The sequence below is a fragment of the Patagioenas fasciata genome, chromosome Z, assembly GCF_037038585.1.
Source record: "Patagioenas fasciata isolate bPatFas1 chromosome Z, bPatFas1.hap1, whole genome shotgun sequence".
Taxonomy (NCBI): Eukaryota; Metazoa; Chordata; class Aves; order Columbiformes; family Columbidae; genus Patagioenas; species Patagioenas fasciata.
Window position 1 is genome coordinate 7661512 of NC_092560.1, and position 18882 is coordinate 7680393.

Consider the following 18882-nt stretch of genomic DNA (forward strand, 5'->3'; position numbering starts at 1 on the left):
ATTTTCTCAATTTTCAGAGTCAGGAGTAGGCCATGAAAACTGAAATCTGGGGAAGTCAAGACCTACAGTGAGGGTTGACTGGCAAACCACAATTCTGATAGACTGTATGTTTCGATATGCCAAAGCCTTTTAGATATAAAAGCCTGCTGCAAGCACCTCTTCAGAACAAATAAAAAGCCTATTTTTTTACACTCACCTAGCAATTGGGTGAATCGCTAACATCATGAGGGGCATGCCAACTGGCTCACGCCACCTTACCCTTTTTCATCCTGTTCCAGAGAAGCCTTTTGAATGAAAGCTTCATCAGAATTTGCAGTTATGACAAATCTGTGCTTTCATATAAAAAATATGCTGTCAAAAATCTTCGAACAAATTGATTTCTAATAACAGTAAAAAAGCTCTTCAGTTCAAGGTAGGTAATTTATATTCCTCTAAGTAGTATTAGATGAAAGCCCTCGATCTAAAAGAAACCTGAAAAGATAACATCTTTCCAAGGAGGTGGTTATGTGGTGGTGATGGGCTGAGAAGCATTTCTCCAAACCAGACATTGGTAGATGAACCAGAAGAGGAACACAATACCTGAGAGCACCTCTACACATTTCTACAACAAGAAAGACCCTAGAAACCTTTAGGACATCCAGGGCTGGATTCACATCCTCCACAAGTCACTGTGTTCTGTAACTGTCTGAGGAACAGTCAGAGTGCCTAACTTCAGACAATTTGGGTGGACAGAATCTCCTTCGTGATAAGCAGTTACCTTGGAAGGAGTGCTTCATCATCTGTCTGCAGTCTGTTTCCTGGTTCACTTAGACACAAACATTTTTCTAAGTCAATGCAGAAAGGAAAGCTCTCCTCATTCTGTCATTATAACCTACGGACCGTTCAAGGAACTCAAGAAATAATCTTATTCCATTACAGGTCTTCTCTTAACATGCAGAACATTGACTGTAATCTGCCACATTGGCAAACGATAGAAAATTTGTAACCTGAGGCAGAAAAAAAGTATAACAATCATATGAGAGAGACGCTGGTGTAGAACACGGTGTCTCTTTGCAGCATTTTGGTGAAGTATGGGAGTGTTTGCTTAAAGCTCAGCAGTTCTTGGTGAAGAGGAACACAGTCCTGGTTGTTCCTACTATAATAAATAGTAATCTGCAGAGACAAGTAAGAGAGAGAGAACTCTGTACACCTTAGGGAACAGAGCGTTCAGTGTTTGCTTTATCCTACTTCCACAACGAGTCACGGCATCATGGGAGGCATCAGGCAAAAATATTAGGGAAGTAACAATTTCCATTTCACCATGTCCTCTTTTTGCACCAGAAACAGTATCTTTATTTTCAGTGCAAATATAGAAAAAACTTTTGCTTTTCTGGCACTTGAAACCCGGTTCATACAATTATATTGTCAGATAGCATGCAGGCATGAGGATATTGTCTCTTCTGCTTCTGTTGTTTTCTCATTCTTCACTAAATTAGCTCCAGAATTGAGCAAGGACATTTTCAACTTACCAGAAAAGCTAAACCACCCTGATAGAAATTATTCCTCAGTTTCATATTTTGAATTATTGGAAAGTTGAGTTTTCAAAGGACAGTTTGAAATCCGCTAACAAGCTGGGAACTGGAGGACCAGAGGGGGTCCTGGTTCCTGCCCCAATAGCTGAGATGGTTCCTGAGGCAGCCAGAAGCGTGTGCTCACAGTTTCCGCGGTCACTGCTTAGGACCAGCAACATGATCAGTTTTTGTTAAAGCTTATAAATATTCCTAAGGTGCAATAAAATGAAGGAACACACACCCCTGTGTCATTACCATGGACCAACAGTTGCACACAAACAACTCAATTCAGTTGCAGATTATTTCTTAAATCCTGTAACTTCCTCTTCTCAATTAACTAGATAGCCTTGTTGAGAATATATCTTCAGGAGTAACTACAGTGCTTTTGAAAGCTTGGAAACTGCTCTTAGCTTACCAGACAACCCATTTTCCTGAAGTGATTTAAGAACCAGAGCTCCTCCCTTCAGTGAAGGTTGAAATATATGACACACTTGCATATTTGATCCCAGCTGAATGATTTTTCGTCCAAAATCAGAATTGCTCCAATACACTCTTTCTCAAAAGGTTACTGAAGTAGTTCCCATTCCTGGAGAATTAATTTATCCTTACCAGCTATTAACAAATTTGACCTTCCTGGCAAACGACTGCCTCCTGTGCGACCGGAGAACAAGCCCTAGAGCTTCAGAGTAGAGTTTGGCACAGCGTAAGACTTTGGAACAGTTTGTTTCATGCAATAACATTTTTAACTTGGAGACTACATCCTGATAGCCTGTTAACTGCACCTTAACTGCAGTTAAAATTATGGAAGTTGTGCTTGTGCAACGGCCTCCATCTGAAAGTTTACTTATGCAGCAACTTCTACCTGAAAGTTTATGGGCAGACTGCATATATAATAAACACATGGATGCGACATCGGAGTGATTCCAGCTGCTGCTGAAATATGGTTGCTACAGAAAATGGAACACAGGAGTTATCTGAACCCTTGGCATAGCAATATTGTGTCACTGATGCTTATTGTTGAAATAGTATTTAAAATGAATTTGTATTGAAATATTCGACATGCACTTGTCCAGCACGCATATACATTAGCAGCATTGCCAGTAAAGGATTTTTGATAACCGATGTTAGCCACGGCTTAAGTTTCATGCATTATTTTGGAGGAAAGTGGGACATGCACACAGCATTCAGTCAAAAGGACTAGTCCTGCATGCCAAGCCACCAATGGCTCTTTTTCCAGTACTGGTTTGTGGAATGTAACCAAATACTTATGATTCCGTATGACCAAATCTATAATCAAATGATGTTGTTCGAAAAATCTGGCAAGATTAGGGTATATAGCTGCAAACCCTGATGAACGATGGCTTGGCTGAGGCCCACATCTCAGGAAATTGCCATTCTCTACCTGATTCCAACAGAAAGTCTCACTGAGAAATTGGACACATCATTTTATTTGTGTTTTATTTGCCTGCTTATAAAGTACCACAATACTTTCCAGAAATACTGTGAGGCTAATGACTCTGAAAGAAGGATTTTTAAAAATGCAATCTGTTTCCACAAAATATTTGAAATTAGTTAGCTTCTAATTAAGTTCAATTTCTATGCATACTTTTTTTTCATTTTTACTAGAATTTTATTTTTGAGTATTGGTTTACTTCTACTGCTTCCTTTTGCTTTTTCTTTTTCCCACTTCTTAGTTTTTAAAAACTTACCTTCTTCAGAATTTACACTTCTTACAGAATTTAACTTTTTATTTTTATTTTGCAAAAGTAATGTGCACTGTACTCAGATACATACACAGTAAGCTCAGACAATAAAACAATAAGTGCTAGAAGAGGACAAACAATACCTACGATTTCATTGAACAGCAGTAAAATGATGCAAATGGGGGCAAGCTCATGGTTTACATCTAATTACCAAGGTCCCATTTTTTGATGCAACAGCTAATGGAAACTGGCTAATTGTAAACTGGATACAGGAAATTGCTAACAAACTTGTGTGCTTAAGGACTATAAAACTATTCCATCACTCCACCAGGAACAGCCAATTCAGGTTTATTTTCTCATATGTTCTTAAAAAGCTGAAGGTCTTAAGGTAATTTTTCCCACTATGAGCAAGCTGACATAACATTTGCTGTCACACATATTATAAAAACCCATTATCCTAATCCTTTTTGCTCTTCTTGCTTGCTGTTTCTTCCAAGGGATTACAGCAAACAAACTTACTACCTTAACTTTGAATAACAGTACATGCAGCATAATTTAGAAGGAGGTTTATTTTTATTTATGTAAAAATTACATAAGATCCCAGTGACATGGAGTGTTTCTATTAAGAAATTATCTTTGTTTCTCATTTTTGACTTTTTTTTCTCTCCAGGTATACAGCTTTACCCTCATTCTTCTGACATTCTTTTTCACATAAGTATCTGACAGGGAAATCAGTCAAATGATTTTAGAAAAAGCAGATACACTGCATTTATTGCACCCTTATTGGCTTCCCAGCAGAATATGTACAAAAATGCCAAAAAAGCACATCATAGGTTTATCTGCATTTTTTTCATTGCATCTTATTTTAACAATTGCCTAATCTTTAAATGTTTACTGCTCCTTAGTAATGTAGAACAATTCACATGAAAATCAGTTACTATAAAATATTCATGCTTAGTAGACAAAATTATTTCCCCTGATAAATGCTTATGAAGATTTGTCTCATTGGCATGACCAGACACTCAAGGTGTTCTAACCCTAATTTAATAGTCCGGGTTATTCAGAAGCTTAAAGGTCCTTTATTTTGTGGTACTAATGAGAATTCCTCTCTGTAAGATACCTAAAGAACTCTGGACATGGTGTCCACACAAACGAAGGTGCAAGAATGGTCTTGTTGGGATCTCATGACACATCAGGCTACCATCAGCCTCTCCTGAGCTTAGCAGATGGCTTGTTATCAAGATAGGAGTTCCTCAGGCTGTTATAGTGAGAGTCTTGTTGATTTACTGGGCAGCTTTTTTGCCTGCTGCACAAAGACTGAACCCATGGCTGCCAGCTGTTCTGCAGTAGAATTTTCTAATAGGGGCACTTTTATGAATGAAACTTTAAACACTGCTTTATAGCTAATAAAACACTTAGTAATCCTTCAAAATTAAGTACTCTGGAGAAAAAACAAACTCTGTGAATTCTATAATACAGGATCCCCTACCTATTTCACATGCTGTAGTTAAGACGTTAGAATCACGTTTACCTCAGTATATTTGCGGTAGCTTTTCTTTCTTGTGGCAGAAGATCCGGGTCTCTCAGAACTTCTTCCAGCAAATTTAACACATTCATTTTCAGCTCATTGTTCAGCTCAAAATCCTACAAAGGAAAACAATTTTACTTCCTTGTGTTTTAACAATGTTGATCAAATAACGGAAAGGATATACTTTTGTGAATTTTGCTATTTTTTTTTTTGTTATTAGGTTTTAGGTTCGAAAATATTTAGAAAACTTGGAAAGCTGCTGTAGTGAACAGTCTACAAAAGTGGGAGCCCAAAAGTTTATCTCCTTTTCTGATGTTTATCGTCTGTGTGGAAACGAGCAAATCACTTAACCTTTCTCTCCTGATGTAAGAACCACATCTCACCAATACCCACAAAATGTCTTATCCTCTCTCTGTGGTGGCTATAGAAGCAGAAAAGCAGTGTAATTGCAATGCTGAGACCACAGTCTAACAAGGCTGGACACTGTTCCTCTTCACTGTTTTCTTGAGTTTCTCTGTTTATCTGCCTCCCACTCTGGTATTTCTTATCTCATACTCACCCTTTTGGAAAGGTCTGCCTCTTGTTCGACGTAGTAAAGCACTCAACCTAATAAGCTATATATATTAGACTAGTGCTCTCTGCCACTGCACCTAACAGCTCCAGCATTTTCATTATTTCTGAGGCAGACTGATATCTGACACAGGAAAATCCAACAACTATTTCTGTTGATCACTCATATTGGAGGAAATAAAAGAATAGAGCAATGTACGAACTTCAAGGTGGAAACTTACAGGAGCAGACTCCAAAAATGCTTTTATTGAGCAAAAAGCTAGCATTTTGATAAAAAAAAGCCCTTAAACCCAAAACCTTCAGACACCTAATGCATCATAGATCTTCCTTGATAACTCACGGTTACTTGTGAGCAAAACCATGTTTGTGGCAAGCCCCTGCTTGTTTCCATGGGAACAGAAGTCACAAAGTTATTGAAACTGGGAAATGTTAATTTTCACAAAGAATCAGCTGCCATCCTTTCTGTTGCAACAGGGTCCTAAAAGGAGAGGGTTTCTGTAGACACGTGTCTCTGAGGAGAACCACCCTGGGTGAAGACACACATCCTCACAACATGTGTTTCACTTGAGGGGGTGCAGGAGCATCAGAGCACACCCAAAGTCACATAGGAAGGTGATGCTTGGTTTAGAAAAGGGATGAAATCCATAAGATGAGGAGAAGGACGCATGTTTATCAAATAAAGTGGTGTCACAACCACACCTGGAGCACTTTTTGAGAAAGCTTATTGCTCAAAATGTCAGTGCTCAGAAATACCTTGCTAGCACCTGCCAGCAATGCCCTGGGCATTTCCCTCCTGTTACAACCGTTCTTTTTTCAGTCTTCAAAAGTCTTCTCAGGTTGGCCAGAACTAATTCATATTTTGAAACCAACTAGTATCTGTCTCTTAGTTTTTTGTGCTGTTTGTCCATGTTAGAGGATGTTGTAGAACAGGAACATGTGCAGTATGAGGCTTTGAATGACTACATATGCCTCAAAACTAGCAAAAAAAAAACCCAAACAAACTGCATTGTATTTGTTTTATAAAATAAGTTTTCTGTAGCCATTGTCCAAAATGCCCTCTTTAGAAACTGTCTTAAGCCCTTTGCACAGAGATTTTTAAAATTTATTTATTTAGGGTATGCAAACGGACTCATCAGTGAAAACACGAGGAATATATTATAACTAAACTACACAAGAGCACTGTTCACTCCAGTGTTTTTTAAAGGACAACCATTCAGAATGCAAAACTATCAAAAGATAACTAAAGGAGAAACACATGCGTCCTGCACAAGCTTAAGCAACCAGTGTAATTAGAGTAGTACTGTCTGTCCTGTAGCTTGGTGGTGGCCACCCTATAGAAGAAGCTGGGTATCTGTGCTAGTCGTGCTACAAAAATATCATCAATGAACAGAGAAGGTATCCAAGAGCTGACAAACCCAACATGCTCATTTAGCATGTTGGATAAAATTCTCACCTGCCACTATGAGTGGGCAGTTCTCAACAATATGATCAGGATTTTATCTCCCAAGTATGCTTCTTAAATCATAATTGGTTGATTATTTTCATTACTGGGTAAGATTTCTTAAGAAGTCTTTATCGCAACAAAATTTGTCATGAAAAGGTCTGTATGTTAAAAGTTATTTAATCTGTGAGTCAAGATGGGGAAGCATCTCCTGTGAATATGAGACTTAGTAAAAATGAAGGACTTTCAGTTTTGCATGTTTACAAGCTAATTCTTAGAAGTAATGAGAATTAATACATTGCATGTTAATGGAGAAATATGCTGGGTAATCTCCACAAGATAGTACCCCTGGAATCGCTGGAAAAACTCATACTGTTGGCAAGCTATGTGGACAGGCAGTTACTAGGGTTAGGGCTGTCTTCCACCTCAGTTACACTGCCTTTGGAAGAACCTTCATGGTGGAAAAATCCACTTCTCTAACCTCAGAAAAACGGTAAGTCCTAGACCCTTTATCAGCATAGCAAGCCCAAACTAGGGACTGACTAAGGATTATAGACCGAGGATAAACTGGTTTGTCTGACTCCTTCAGTCCCGGCTGCTGTCACACCTCCATGCCAGCCTGACCACGACTGTTAGCAGAAGATGTCACTCCACAGCACACCCTTCCCACAGGACAGACCTGACCCCATCTCCATCCAGTTCCTGCAGCTGTTTTCTTACCGTCTCAAATCTCTTTTTTGTGGCTGGAGGTATTCTTTACAGCGATGTGCCAGCTGCTTCTTATAGTGTGAGGAGGGAAAAACTGAGAAAAGGTGGGAGTCAGAAGAAAACTGGAGAGCTTATCTATTTTTCTATTGATGTTCATGATCTAGGGGGTACTGAGAGTCCATTGTGATGAGCAATATATTTAAAAATCTAGGGAAATCATTACACTTAAACATGTACCTATACTTAACTTTATGAGTTAACATAAGAATTATACAAACACAAAAACACTTGGCAAACAATTGCAAATAGAATTTATAGATAAATATCTATATGTGCACTATATATTAATATGTATCAATATATTACAAGTGTATATTGTATCTATTTAAAATATAGCCACACAGAGATTTATATGTAGCTATATACAGGTCTAGATATATTATATATTGTATATCATATCCTTCTGTATAATTTTACAGCACTTTTGTGACATTTTTATCTGTTGTATCACCTGTTTCTTCCAGCCATTGGAAGGACTCACAACAAGACCCTGCCACCACCCTCTGCAGTGACGGCTGTAAGCCCAAGTAAACCCGCTACACATTCAACTTGCCGCATGTGTTAGGCTACCCCGATGTTCAAAGAGACTTTTAGTTGAAATGTACATATCACGGAAGGAATACAGTCAGTCAGACAAGGACAACTTAATCTTCCAGCAGGCACATTTAAATTTGACAATGATCTAATACTGCATCAGAGGGCACATACCTCTAGTACATTTTTAAGTCCACAGTAGCCTAAAGATTTGTGTGTCTTATTCAGATTTTCATTTGACTTAAGCAGAGAAATTAACTTAGATTTCCAAGCAAAATTTAGACTTTTATATCAGTCCATTACTGCCAGTAACAGGAAAATATATTTCTTCCGTATTTATTTAATATTTATAGGGCAAAACAACTTATGAAATGTGCTTGTGCAGAAAAAAACGACAGCTGATGAGTTAATCAGGAGGAATGCCCTGGAGTCTCCTAGGGTAAGAATAGGGTGTATGAAGTTCCCAACTGATGAAAAGCACCATGCACCACGTTCGCCATCAGTTAATGAAGTTTCCAGCAGTAGAAGACTGCAGCAACAGAGGGAAGTGTATTAATTTTGCTGTCACCCACATGAACTATGAAAGCAAAAGCCTCCTTCGTAACTACAGAGCACCAAAGTCAGCATGATTACATTTTAAGTAGACTCATAACCAGCCTGTTGATCCATACCATTCACAGGATTAGACAGCAATGTTCTTTTTATAAAGTGCAAGCACATTCCCTTGCAAGAGGAGCTAGGAAAGCTGCGCTACAATCTGAGAAGTGCAACCCATTCCAGCTGAGTTTTAAGAAAAAAGACAAAAAGAGGAGGATAAATTAGCAATCAATGGGCAAAGGACACTGCAGCAGAGGCAGCAGAAAGCAATAAAAAGTATGTAGATTTAGAATATGTAGCATGAAATACATAGATTTACAACCAGTGGTTTTTACAGTGAATATAATTTTTAAGTTTTGATGTAGGCTCAGTGAAACCCGAAAAGCTTTTCCTCCCCTCTTTCTTTAAATCTTCAGTGAGAGGAAACACTCTTTGTTTAAACACTGTGAGGAAACATTGAATTACCCAGACAAATCAAAGGGAGCTAAAACATGAGAATGTAATTTATATTTGAGTATGTCAGTAACAAGGACTACAGATAACTCCGGAGGGAGGAAAGGAAGGGACAGGAGAGGACAAGGGAAGGAATCATGCATGGAGAGACCGCAACAACATTCTAGAGGGAACCCTTTCACAGAGTTGCATCACCCAATTTCAACACAACGCTACACGCTTCATGTAAAAATAATCTCTCCTAAGTTCAGCTCCAAAACTAGAGCCAACTTTTCAGCTCCTTAGGCACTTGCTTACAAGGCAAACATGCCAACTGGCAGGCTGGCTTCAGCGCCCTGTGATTGCCATGTGAAGGGGAGGAGGAGGACTACGACTCGTCAGGATAAATGTAGCTCTCCTCCCTCATGACAGTCTTCGCTGAATGCATTTGGGCTCGTTTTATTAGTTTCTCTCTTTTTAGTTCTAATTTCTTGTTGCATAATATTATGGTCTGAGGAGATCCGAGAATGGGAAGTTCTCCAGATGCTCTGGCCGGCACTGGTGGAATGTGCCACCCACCCGAGCATCACACCCTGAGCTGGCAGGGCTCGTCACGGGTGGGAGGAGGCTCTACCCAGTTGACCCAGAGTGCCTCCCAGGCTGGATGCCTTTCCTCGAGCAGGGAAGGACTGGAGCCGACTGCTTTCCAACCCAGCTGACAGCTTTCCAGTCCAGTCCCCAGACTCAGTACACACAGCCCACGGTCTTTCCACAAACACTCCCAGATGTAGCTGATATTATCACTGCAAGAAAGAAGAATCGAGGCCCTGAAATATTTTCCTAGCCACTTCTCTTTGTCTTGTGAATAACTACACAGCGTGAATTTTTCAATCCATAAACCACAGAGAAAATGAAGAGGGATGTGTTAGATGGAAACAGGGAGAAGCAGAAAATAAAAACATGGGGAAAGAACAAGTAGTGGTCATATTTCTAAAACCCGAAGTAACCGGGGAGGTATCAAGTAAGAAAAGATGTCAGGTAAAGACAGAAACTGGTGGGACTTTCGCATAAAAGGTGTAGATGGGAAAGTTTTAAGAGGCATCTGGAAGAGAAAATGCTCTGACGGAGAGGAAGAGTTAAAGTAGGGAAGGGAGAAGAAAAACCTAATGGAGGATTAAAAATGCCAGATGTGAAAGGGAGGGAAAGCTGCACACAGAGCTGGAGTCAGGCTTTGGATGTCTCCGTGAGTACTCACACAAATCGGAGATGCTGTGTGCAGACTCATTGGTCTTTGCCCACAACTGCAGCAGCAAACTGGAAATAGCAGATGGGCACAGACACCGAGGAAGGCTGGCATTGCTACTGGCTATAAGTGATTACTTCAAATCACAGGCTAATGATAAAATCCTGCTGGGAGCCCAAGATTGGAGATATCCAGGAGAGGATAAAGATTCGCTGAAGGACTGTTTACAAGGAATTTGGACTATTTTTAAATAGATGGGATTTTCCCTACAATTTTAATATATCTGCTCTCATGCCAAAGTATAAACAGACAATTATTTCAATGGTATCAGTGGAGTGACTCAATCTCCTACACAGCAGATCAAATGCTGTCACAGTTAATCTGAGTTACCCCAGTGCTGCAGTCCTCTAAAACTATTTCATTTTCAGCATAAAAGCACAGACAACTGTGCTGGGAGCAATGTTTATAAATTCACCTGCAGCAAAACATTTACAGACATGGAAGGCAGAGGTAGAGGCTATTGCAACTGGCTATCAGGAAAATTCATCACTGAATCTGAAGTAAGTCTGGCTTATTTCAAGAAGCAAGGAAAGGACAAGATCTTTATCTTCCAGTCAGTTTTAAGTGCAAAGAGACAGCGCCAGTCCTGATTCTACAGTATCAGCGTTAGCCTGTCACTCCTGATGGGATATAATCAGGTTAAAAGTACCAGCCATGTTAATAGCATGACTGAGTATTTCTCAGCACATACAATACAAACCTCTCCTTATCCAAGCACTGTGTAACCCTGTTGTACAAAGAAACCTGGAAAGAAGAATCTAGCCATTACGTATTGTCAGATTAAAGAGTCCAGGACAGATAGGAAACGTGACATTCCTGCCTCTTAGTCCTGGGATGCAGTACGCTCAAGAGCTTTGCAGAAAGACCTTAAGCGAAGAGGGACCTGTCAGGCTCCGGCAGAGGGGGGTGCACAGCACCGCTAATTCGTTTGACTGACTGCAAGCTTGGCTACCATTCCAGTGGTGACTCACGTTCCCTGAAGGGTCATGGTAGAGCAAACCCTTACGCTTCTGCAACGTTTGGACAGAGCACAGCAACAATTCAGTTCATTACTCTTCAATGCATAACTGCATTGGGCGTAAGTTTATGCAAACTATATTTCTTCATTAAGTGGCCAACGGCACGCTGGAAGGCTCACTCAGGGTTCCCTCGCTCTGCCCTTCTCTGGGGCAACCTCTCTGTTTCTTCAGCTCACAATTTGTATCATGATGTCTGTTTGTTTCAGAAAGAACGCCAGAAATGTCTTTGCTGTTTCAAGGCAGAGGCCATGGATTCTAGGGGTTTATTTGAACTGTAGTTAAAATATCTTACTATCACACAACAGATGTAGCTTAAGTGTAATCTGTTCACATTTGTACAAAAAAACTTTGCCAGGCATCATATTCATTACTTTATGCCTTTAAATACAAGGCAAGTGGGGCTTGTATAAAGGAATTTTTATCTTATTTTTTATTCCAATGTACAAAATGGAATTGGCTGATTCATGTGCACTAAAACTACGTTTAACCAACTGAAATCATCTTTGTTTGGACAATTCTCTATATACGGGTGTCCTCCGTAATCCCTAAGTGCTATCAATAACTACATCTGCAAGACTTTCTGTTGAAAACCCATCACAGCTTCGTCAGTATGGGCGAGAAAATGACTTGCCGTAGATTATTTCACAGCTGGAGCAAGACAGGCATCAGGCACAAGATCATAACCTATACTCTCAAAATTCAGGCCTTGATCTTCTCCCCAGATCTTGTGGTAACTTCATAACTCACTGACACAGTCTGGCAGCCATGTAGTTTGTTAAGATTTACCAATTGTCTCCAGCTGAGATCTTCAAAGAAGCCAAGGGGAGCAAGCACCCAGCTGTCATTCAAATCTGGGAAGTCTCTTCATCAGCAGATGCAAAAGCTTTCTCCTTGGACAAGCTCCATCTCCGTCTGCTTGCCACAGAAGCAGAAAAAACCTTTGATTTTGTAACATGAAGTGTTTAGATAAAAGACATGGTAGTATTGTTAAACAAAGAAAATGAGGCTGCAAGGCCTCACTAGGATAATGAAAATCATATAAAGACTTTCTCCTCTTGCCCTCCTTTTCCCTTCCTATTTTTCCATCTCTACAGGAGTCAGTGGGAGTTTTATCCTCGTGAGACCTTTCCGTTCACAGCAACGCTCTTGTCTTCACAATGACTGTCTGCCTCATCATTTGTGTTTTCGTTGTTTACAACGCGAGAATCCTACGCTGTTCCTCTCAACTACATTTTAAAAATGAAATGTAAACATGAACATTTTGCTGTTATTTTGGGCAAAAAGAAAGCTTTTTGGGCTGTAGGTGGCTGAATGAAAAAGACAGAGAAGAGTAGGGAAAAAAAGAGGAGGGATGGGGAATGAAAAGAACTAAAATGTAATTAGAAAACGCTGGAAAACCTAAACGAGCCATCTTTCACGCTACACTGGTTTTGGATGGTGAGTCCTCTTGCTCCATGTGGTAAAAACCAAAAGTATGTGTCACATTATGTGAGGATTTCTCCACATTTTTATCTGTGCCTTGGGAGCTCCTGGAGACATTAATTAGTTCCTTCTGCCCTCCCAAAAGGGCTGAATATCTGGCATTATCACTATAAATTTAGTTGGAATTTAAGTGAGGCTCCTACAGTGTATGACCCAATTTTTAAAAACAATCAATCCTTTTTCTAAGCATTGTTTAGTATGATTTCAAGATAATAAAACTGCTTTATGAAAGCACATCCTCACTGAATAGGCTGAACTGTTGATTGTAACGATTCTATTTTTTCGCCGTAGACAAGTGGCCACTCTCAGATAATTTTAAAAAACCAGAGGCTTAAAAAAACAACAACAACAACAAAAAACAAAACAAAACAAAACAAAACAAAACAAACCCCAACCAACCAACCAAACGAAAAAAACACAAAGAAAAAAAAACCAATAAACCCCACAACCCTGTAACATCCACAACTGTGGTTTTGACAGAGTCACAATATACTGTAGGAAGCTAATCCATTTCATAGCCCAGCAGAGGACAGACTCTGCAAAACCTGGATAAGGATTTGCTGGAGAAAAGTGAGAAAACACAAGGCTTTGAACCATTTGTTTGGATAATTCCTCTCTCGGTTCATGCACTAACCCTGACCCATGTTATTGCACGTTTGAGAGCAGCACACTTAAGCAAGCCAAAGGGATCCATAGGGAGGGATAGAGAGCAGGGCTAAGTGGGGTGATATATGTATGAGCACATTTAACAGATGGTTGTACGTTGGTCTCTTTACATTGCACACATTTCTGAACATCGCCTGCGTACTCCTATGTGACAGTGCAGCACCTCATGTGCTCTGGGCACCAGAACACAATAAATCAGACCAACAATTCAGGCAGACAAGTAACGTGCAGAGAATTGACTGTCAATGGTGGATCAGAGAGCACCAGAACAGAGTAAGTTATGCTGCAGAGTTACTCACACGCTGCAACACAGTTTACCTATCTAATGTCTTTGCTTCTCTCTACTTTTAGTTAAAATGAAATGTCATTTTGGCAGAAAAAAGTCTGTGCAGCAGGTCAATTTTAACCAGCAATGACCACAAGGATCTTGGGCACATCACAAGGAGAACAGCCTATCTGACAGTGGGAGAAGCGTCTCACACAGAGGACAGAAATTGCCTCTTTGGTGTTGGCAGTTTTTGTAGCAAAAGCAAATTCAAAGCCAAGTGGAGAGAAAAGAGTATCAACAAAGCATAGTGCACTGCACGTTTATCTTTGCAAATATCAGTTTATTTTGCTAACTCTTTTTTTTTCTAATAAGAGAATAAGACCTGCCCTTGGCTGCTGCTGAAGGTGAAGGATGTCTCAACCGCTTTAAGTGGCCGGAGAATGATGCAAATACCTTAAAATGTAATAAAGTTTTTGACAAGTCTGTTGATCGCATAGAATTTTAATACTTACATTGTTTTTGTCATTTTTGAAATCTAATAAACATTTCTTCACCAGACACTGGTGGCTAAAGGTTCTCTGGCTTGCAGTTTGTCTTGTTATTGTAAAATGAGGCTCTGAGCTACTGCTCTCCCAGGACTATACATCTTTACTGCCAACATTTCATACTATTTGGCCAGACAGTAATTCTTCAGTTGCCTTCCTTAAAGCAGTCCTGTCCCATATTTTTTTGGCAGAAACTAGCCAGTCATTTCTGGTTTGCTGAGGTCTTCTTTCTTTCTCCCTAGTCTCACAAGTAAACAACACAAAAATCTGATTCCATGCTCTGTTGCTGCAGCATTCATTACTTTCTGCGCCAAAGTCCTTGCATTTTAAAATATTTACCACATCGGAATACTGGATTAAGAGAGATACAGAATTAAAATCTGCCATGCTTGCCATGTTAAAAATAAAAGACAGCGAGGTACTAGGGAGTCCAGTTAACAGTTTCCACTTTGAGAATGCACACTGTTGAATTTTCACTCATTACTTTTGTCCTCTTACTATTTTAAAGATAATATAATTGTAAACATTATGTAAAAGTAGCTGCAAAAGTATTACGGACATTATTGAATTTTTTGCATAAAATGGGTACTTTTGATATGGGAACAGAGAACACTTGTAATTTGAAGGAGGGAAAGAATAATTTGGGCAAATTGCTGTGACAGAGTATGCTTGCACTCTTACTGTGTTACTTTGAGCTTATGATGAAGAATCATCACAATTCAATCATGGTCAGCTCTGAAACTTAAGCTTCAGTCTAACTAGTTGTAGACAGTTGATTAATGTAGATCGAAGTCTGATGACTCCTAACGTTTTCACAACAACACTAATTGACCATCTTTTAATTCATAGAGATGGTGAACTCAACTCATAGCAGTTACTTTTCATACAAAATATGGCAGAGACTCAGTAGTACACTACCATAACACAGAACAGTAGTAACAGACTTCTGCTGTTACCGTTACAGCTCAAGATTTTGCCATGCAATGATTTTTATTTAACAGGCAGTCAAACAGAACTTGCTGTGCATAGGTTGTTTCCAAAAACTAAAAATATGTTTAATCATTTCCATGGTATCGAGAGGTTTTACTGAATTCTTCTGGCCTGTTCAGCTTTTCAAACACATCCAGTTTTCCCCCTTGTGCATTTCTTAAGGACTTCATTCTCTAGCAAATGTAACCTGTACGATAATTAAAATCTATTACATGGAAAAAAGGGAACTGAGTTTGACATAGGACAGTTTGACATTGCTGCAGTTAGCTGTGCAATAAACTCTTTTTAGATCAAGTGTTCTTGATTATTAGCATGTAATGACAAAGCAGTCTATAATTGCCATGAAGTACCATCTGTCCAAGGCATACAAGTATTTTTCATTTGCTTCCAAAGTGCTCTCACTTTGCCCCTCCTCTCTTCCCTCTCTCCTTCATTTCTTTCAATAATTTTCCTGGTAGTCTTCTACATACATGCCAAAGTCTTCCAACATTTGTCTCACCTGGCAGCTTAAGAGACATCATATCTCTACAGAATTCTACTAGCTACTCAGATATTTTCCCCCCTCCCTCTGCTGACACAGTTTTATGATTACGTATCAGACTCACAGTCCTGTCATGGTTTGTAGAAAGACCAATGTGAAGGACTGGTGCCTCTTTCCATATAAAACTCACAACAAATAAATAAACATCTGCATGCAAACACCAGTATTTAAACACATTAAGGCAAAGTAACTCAACCAAGCTGCCTGTAGTTTGAACACTGACAATCTGAAAGAAAAATCAAAGATGCTCATTATGTATTTCAATAGGTATTACAACAGTAGGGCACTCACACACAATGTTATCAGGAATAATGTTGTAACTGGATATTTTCTGGAGAGCTTTGCAAGGCTAGATGAAGGATCTTTCACTTGCTTAACAGTGTGTTTTTACAAGCTTATTTTCCACATCATCTCTACAGCACTGATTTTTCAGGCCATTTGACCTTTGCTACGCTATACAGCAGCACTGCCTATAAATATTTTGTAGGGAGAACACAAACATATTACAGATGGCGAGGAGAAGGGTGCAACAGGACAATACCTGAGAATGCTTGGAGACCCAGTGGCGCAAGACATTCAGGACACGATTCGTGGCTGCTCTCCGTATTATGAACTCTTTGTCGCACATGCGTTCAGAATTGTTAAATCCTGTGTGGGAAAAAAACCCACATTAATTTTAAGGAAGGTAGCAAACATTCAAACATAGGATTAATAACTCGAGTAAACTGAAAGCTCATGGAACATTTATGTGTAATAAAAGGAAGGATGCCAATATAGATTTTCAAGTGTGACAATTTAGGCAGCTGAAATTCTGCAAAATCAGTAGAATACAACCCTACCCATCATAACTAATACAGACATGTCCTTGTGTTCAGTATTCAGTTTCAGAAAGACAGAGAATATTTGCCTTTGCCATTAACATCAGGTCTCCCTCCAGTACGGAAAAAACAGCATCAGACCAAAAATGTACAGGGTCTGTAATCACACAGATTACAAAAGGAAAGTGAGTGTGATTTAGAAAGGAAAAAGAGATATTATAAATTTCAAAAGTGGTAAAGAAATGGGGGAGAATAGAAGTCTAAACACAGAGGAGAAGAAGGTAAACACAGAAATGTCCCTTAATGGTATTGTACAGGCTCTACTAGTTGAAAGAGACTGTTCAAATAAGCTATTTGGGTTTTTTTTACCATTGGCGTGACAGGAAAGTGGGCAGGTATATAGAAAACACATTTACAACCACAGCTGCCTGAAAATAAAGATTTGCCACCTTCAGCATTTCCCCACACATCTGGTAAAGACAACTTCTTTTTTTTTTTTTTCCCATTCAGCAATATTTACTTACAAAGAAATGGTTTTAAAAACAAACAAGAAAGTTTTGCCAAACATTCAAACTACTGCTTCTTTTTCTTCCAGTTTCTGTTTTATCTCGAAAATAAATACAATCTACATGATAACCTAATGATTACATTACTTTAACAATAATGAAATTATTACATTAAAACTCCAAATTAAAAAAAAAAAAAAACAAACCAAACAAAACCAAACAAAAAATACTGAAGACACACTTGAGAGTTTGATGTTAGATTTGATCTTACACTGTCCTGCTTTTCATTTCACTCAGTGCAGAGTCCAAGTAACAACTGGAAACACTGTCCCATATGACCAGCACTTTACTATTCTTTTGGCATAAAAGCTGCTCTAAATCCAGTGCATTACTATAAATAGCAAAGGCAGATTAAACTTCTATTTATTCTGTGAGAAACCCATTGGAGGTATTCTTAGAGGCTAGTATTAACTTTGCTTTATTTTTATTAAAGACAATCCCCAAAATCCAAATTTCTGATCTATAATTTTTGAAAGATAAGCAGGGAAATAAACGTTTAACTTCACTCTTACATCTTTTACTGCAGGTTGGACACCAAACCACAAATATGTTTTCTACACTTACATTTCACTGAAGCTTTTAACCTATGGCATATCACACTGTAGTTGACATCTATGATGCAGTATCAAAGGAAGTTTCATATTAAAACATCTTCAAGAGTTTCATTGCCCATAAACAGCAAAGTAAACAAAATCTCTGAGGCTTTACTCAGTAAAAGGTAACCTAGGCAACATTTTGCTTGTTAATTTTCCATGCCTTTCACAGTTAACCTCTTGGAGAAGCAATTAGGCATACACATTATAAACTGTTCAATTAGCCACTTCATTGCAGCAATGAAAGTCACAATGAAATTTATATATTAAAGCAGTGGAACGTTTATCAAAGTAACATTAAGGAAAAGGACTTTCAGTAAGCTGGAAGGAAAACAGAAAGAAGCCTACAGGGACAGTTTCCAGTCAGCTGCAAAAGAATAGAAAGAGCAAGAAAGGGAAAAGAAAAACCTCCAGAGATCACATCAGCAAACTTCTGTGGTCCTCAGAATTTCATCAATTTTTAAGCAGTAATTTGTTTTGGAGAAAAGGCAACATGTTCACCAAGATCCATATTGTCAGTACTGAACGCTGAAATCTCAAACCTATGAATGGACATCTCCGGTTTTTTAAGAAATGAATTCAGCTGAACATAGATGCACATGTGAACTTAGGTCCAAGTGGGTGATTCATTGTAAGTCTTCAGGTACAAGACTTCAAATAAATAACTAAATCAGTGAAATCTCTGTAGGGAGACCTTATTGCAGCCTTTCAGTACTTAAAAGGGGTCAATAAGAAAAATGGGGACAGACTTATTGGCAGCGCCTGTTGTGACAGGACAAGGGGTGATGGTTTTAAATTAAAAGAGAGGAGATTCAGGCTGGACATGAGGAAGAAATTATTCACAGTGATGGTGGTGAAATCCTGTCCCAGGTTGTCCAGAGAGGTGGTGGATGAACCATCCCTGGAGACATCCCAGGCCAGGCTGGATGGGCTCTGAGCAACCTGAGCTGGTGAAGATGTCCCTGCTC

At 39.1% G+C, this 18882-nt stretch overlaps 1 protein-coding gene across 2 annotated transcripts in view; it reads right to left on the reverse strand.

Moving 5' to 3' along the window:
* RASGRF2 (Ras protein specific guanine nucleotide releasing factor 2) overlaps positions 1–18882 on the reverse strand; it is a 127049-nt gene that overhangs the window by 12570 nt on the left and 95597 nt on the right. For both annotated transcript variants that reach the window (XM_065860561.2, XM_065860560.2), the window contains exons 18-19: positions 16479–16585; positions 4785–4897 (exon numbers count right to left, since the gene is read on the reverse strand). In XM_065860561.2, coding sequence (XP_065716633.1) covers positions 4785–4897; positions 16479–16585 — 220 coding nt within the window. The remainder of the gene's footprint in view (positions 1–4784; positions 4898–16478; positions 16586–18882) is intronic.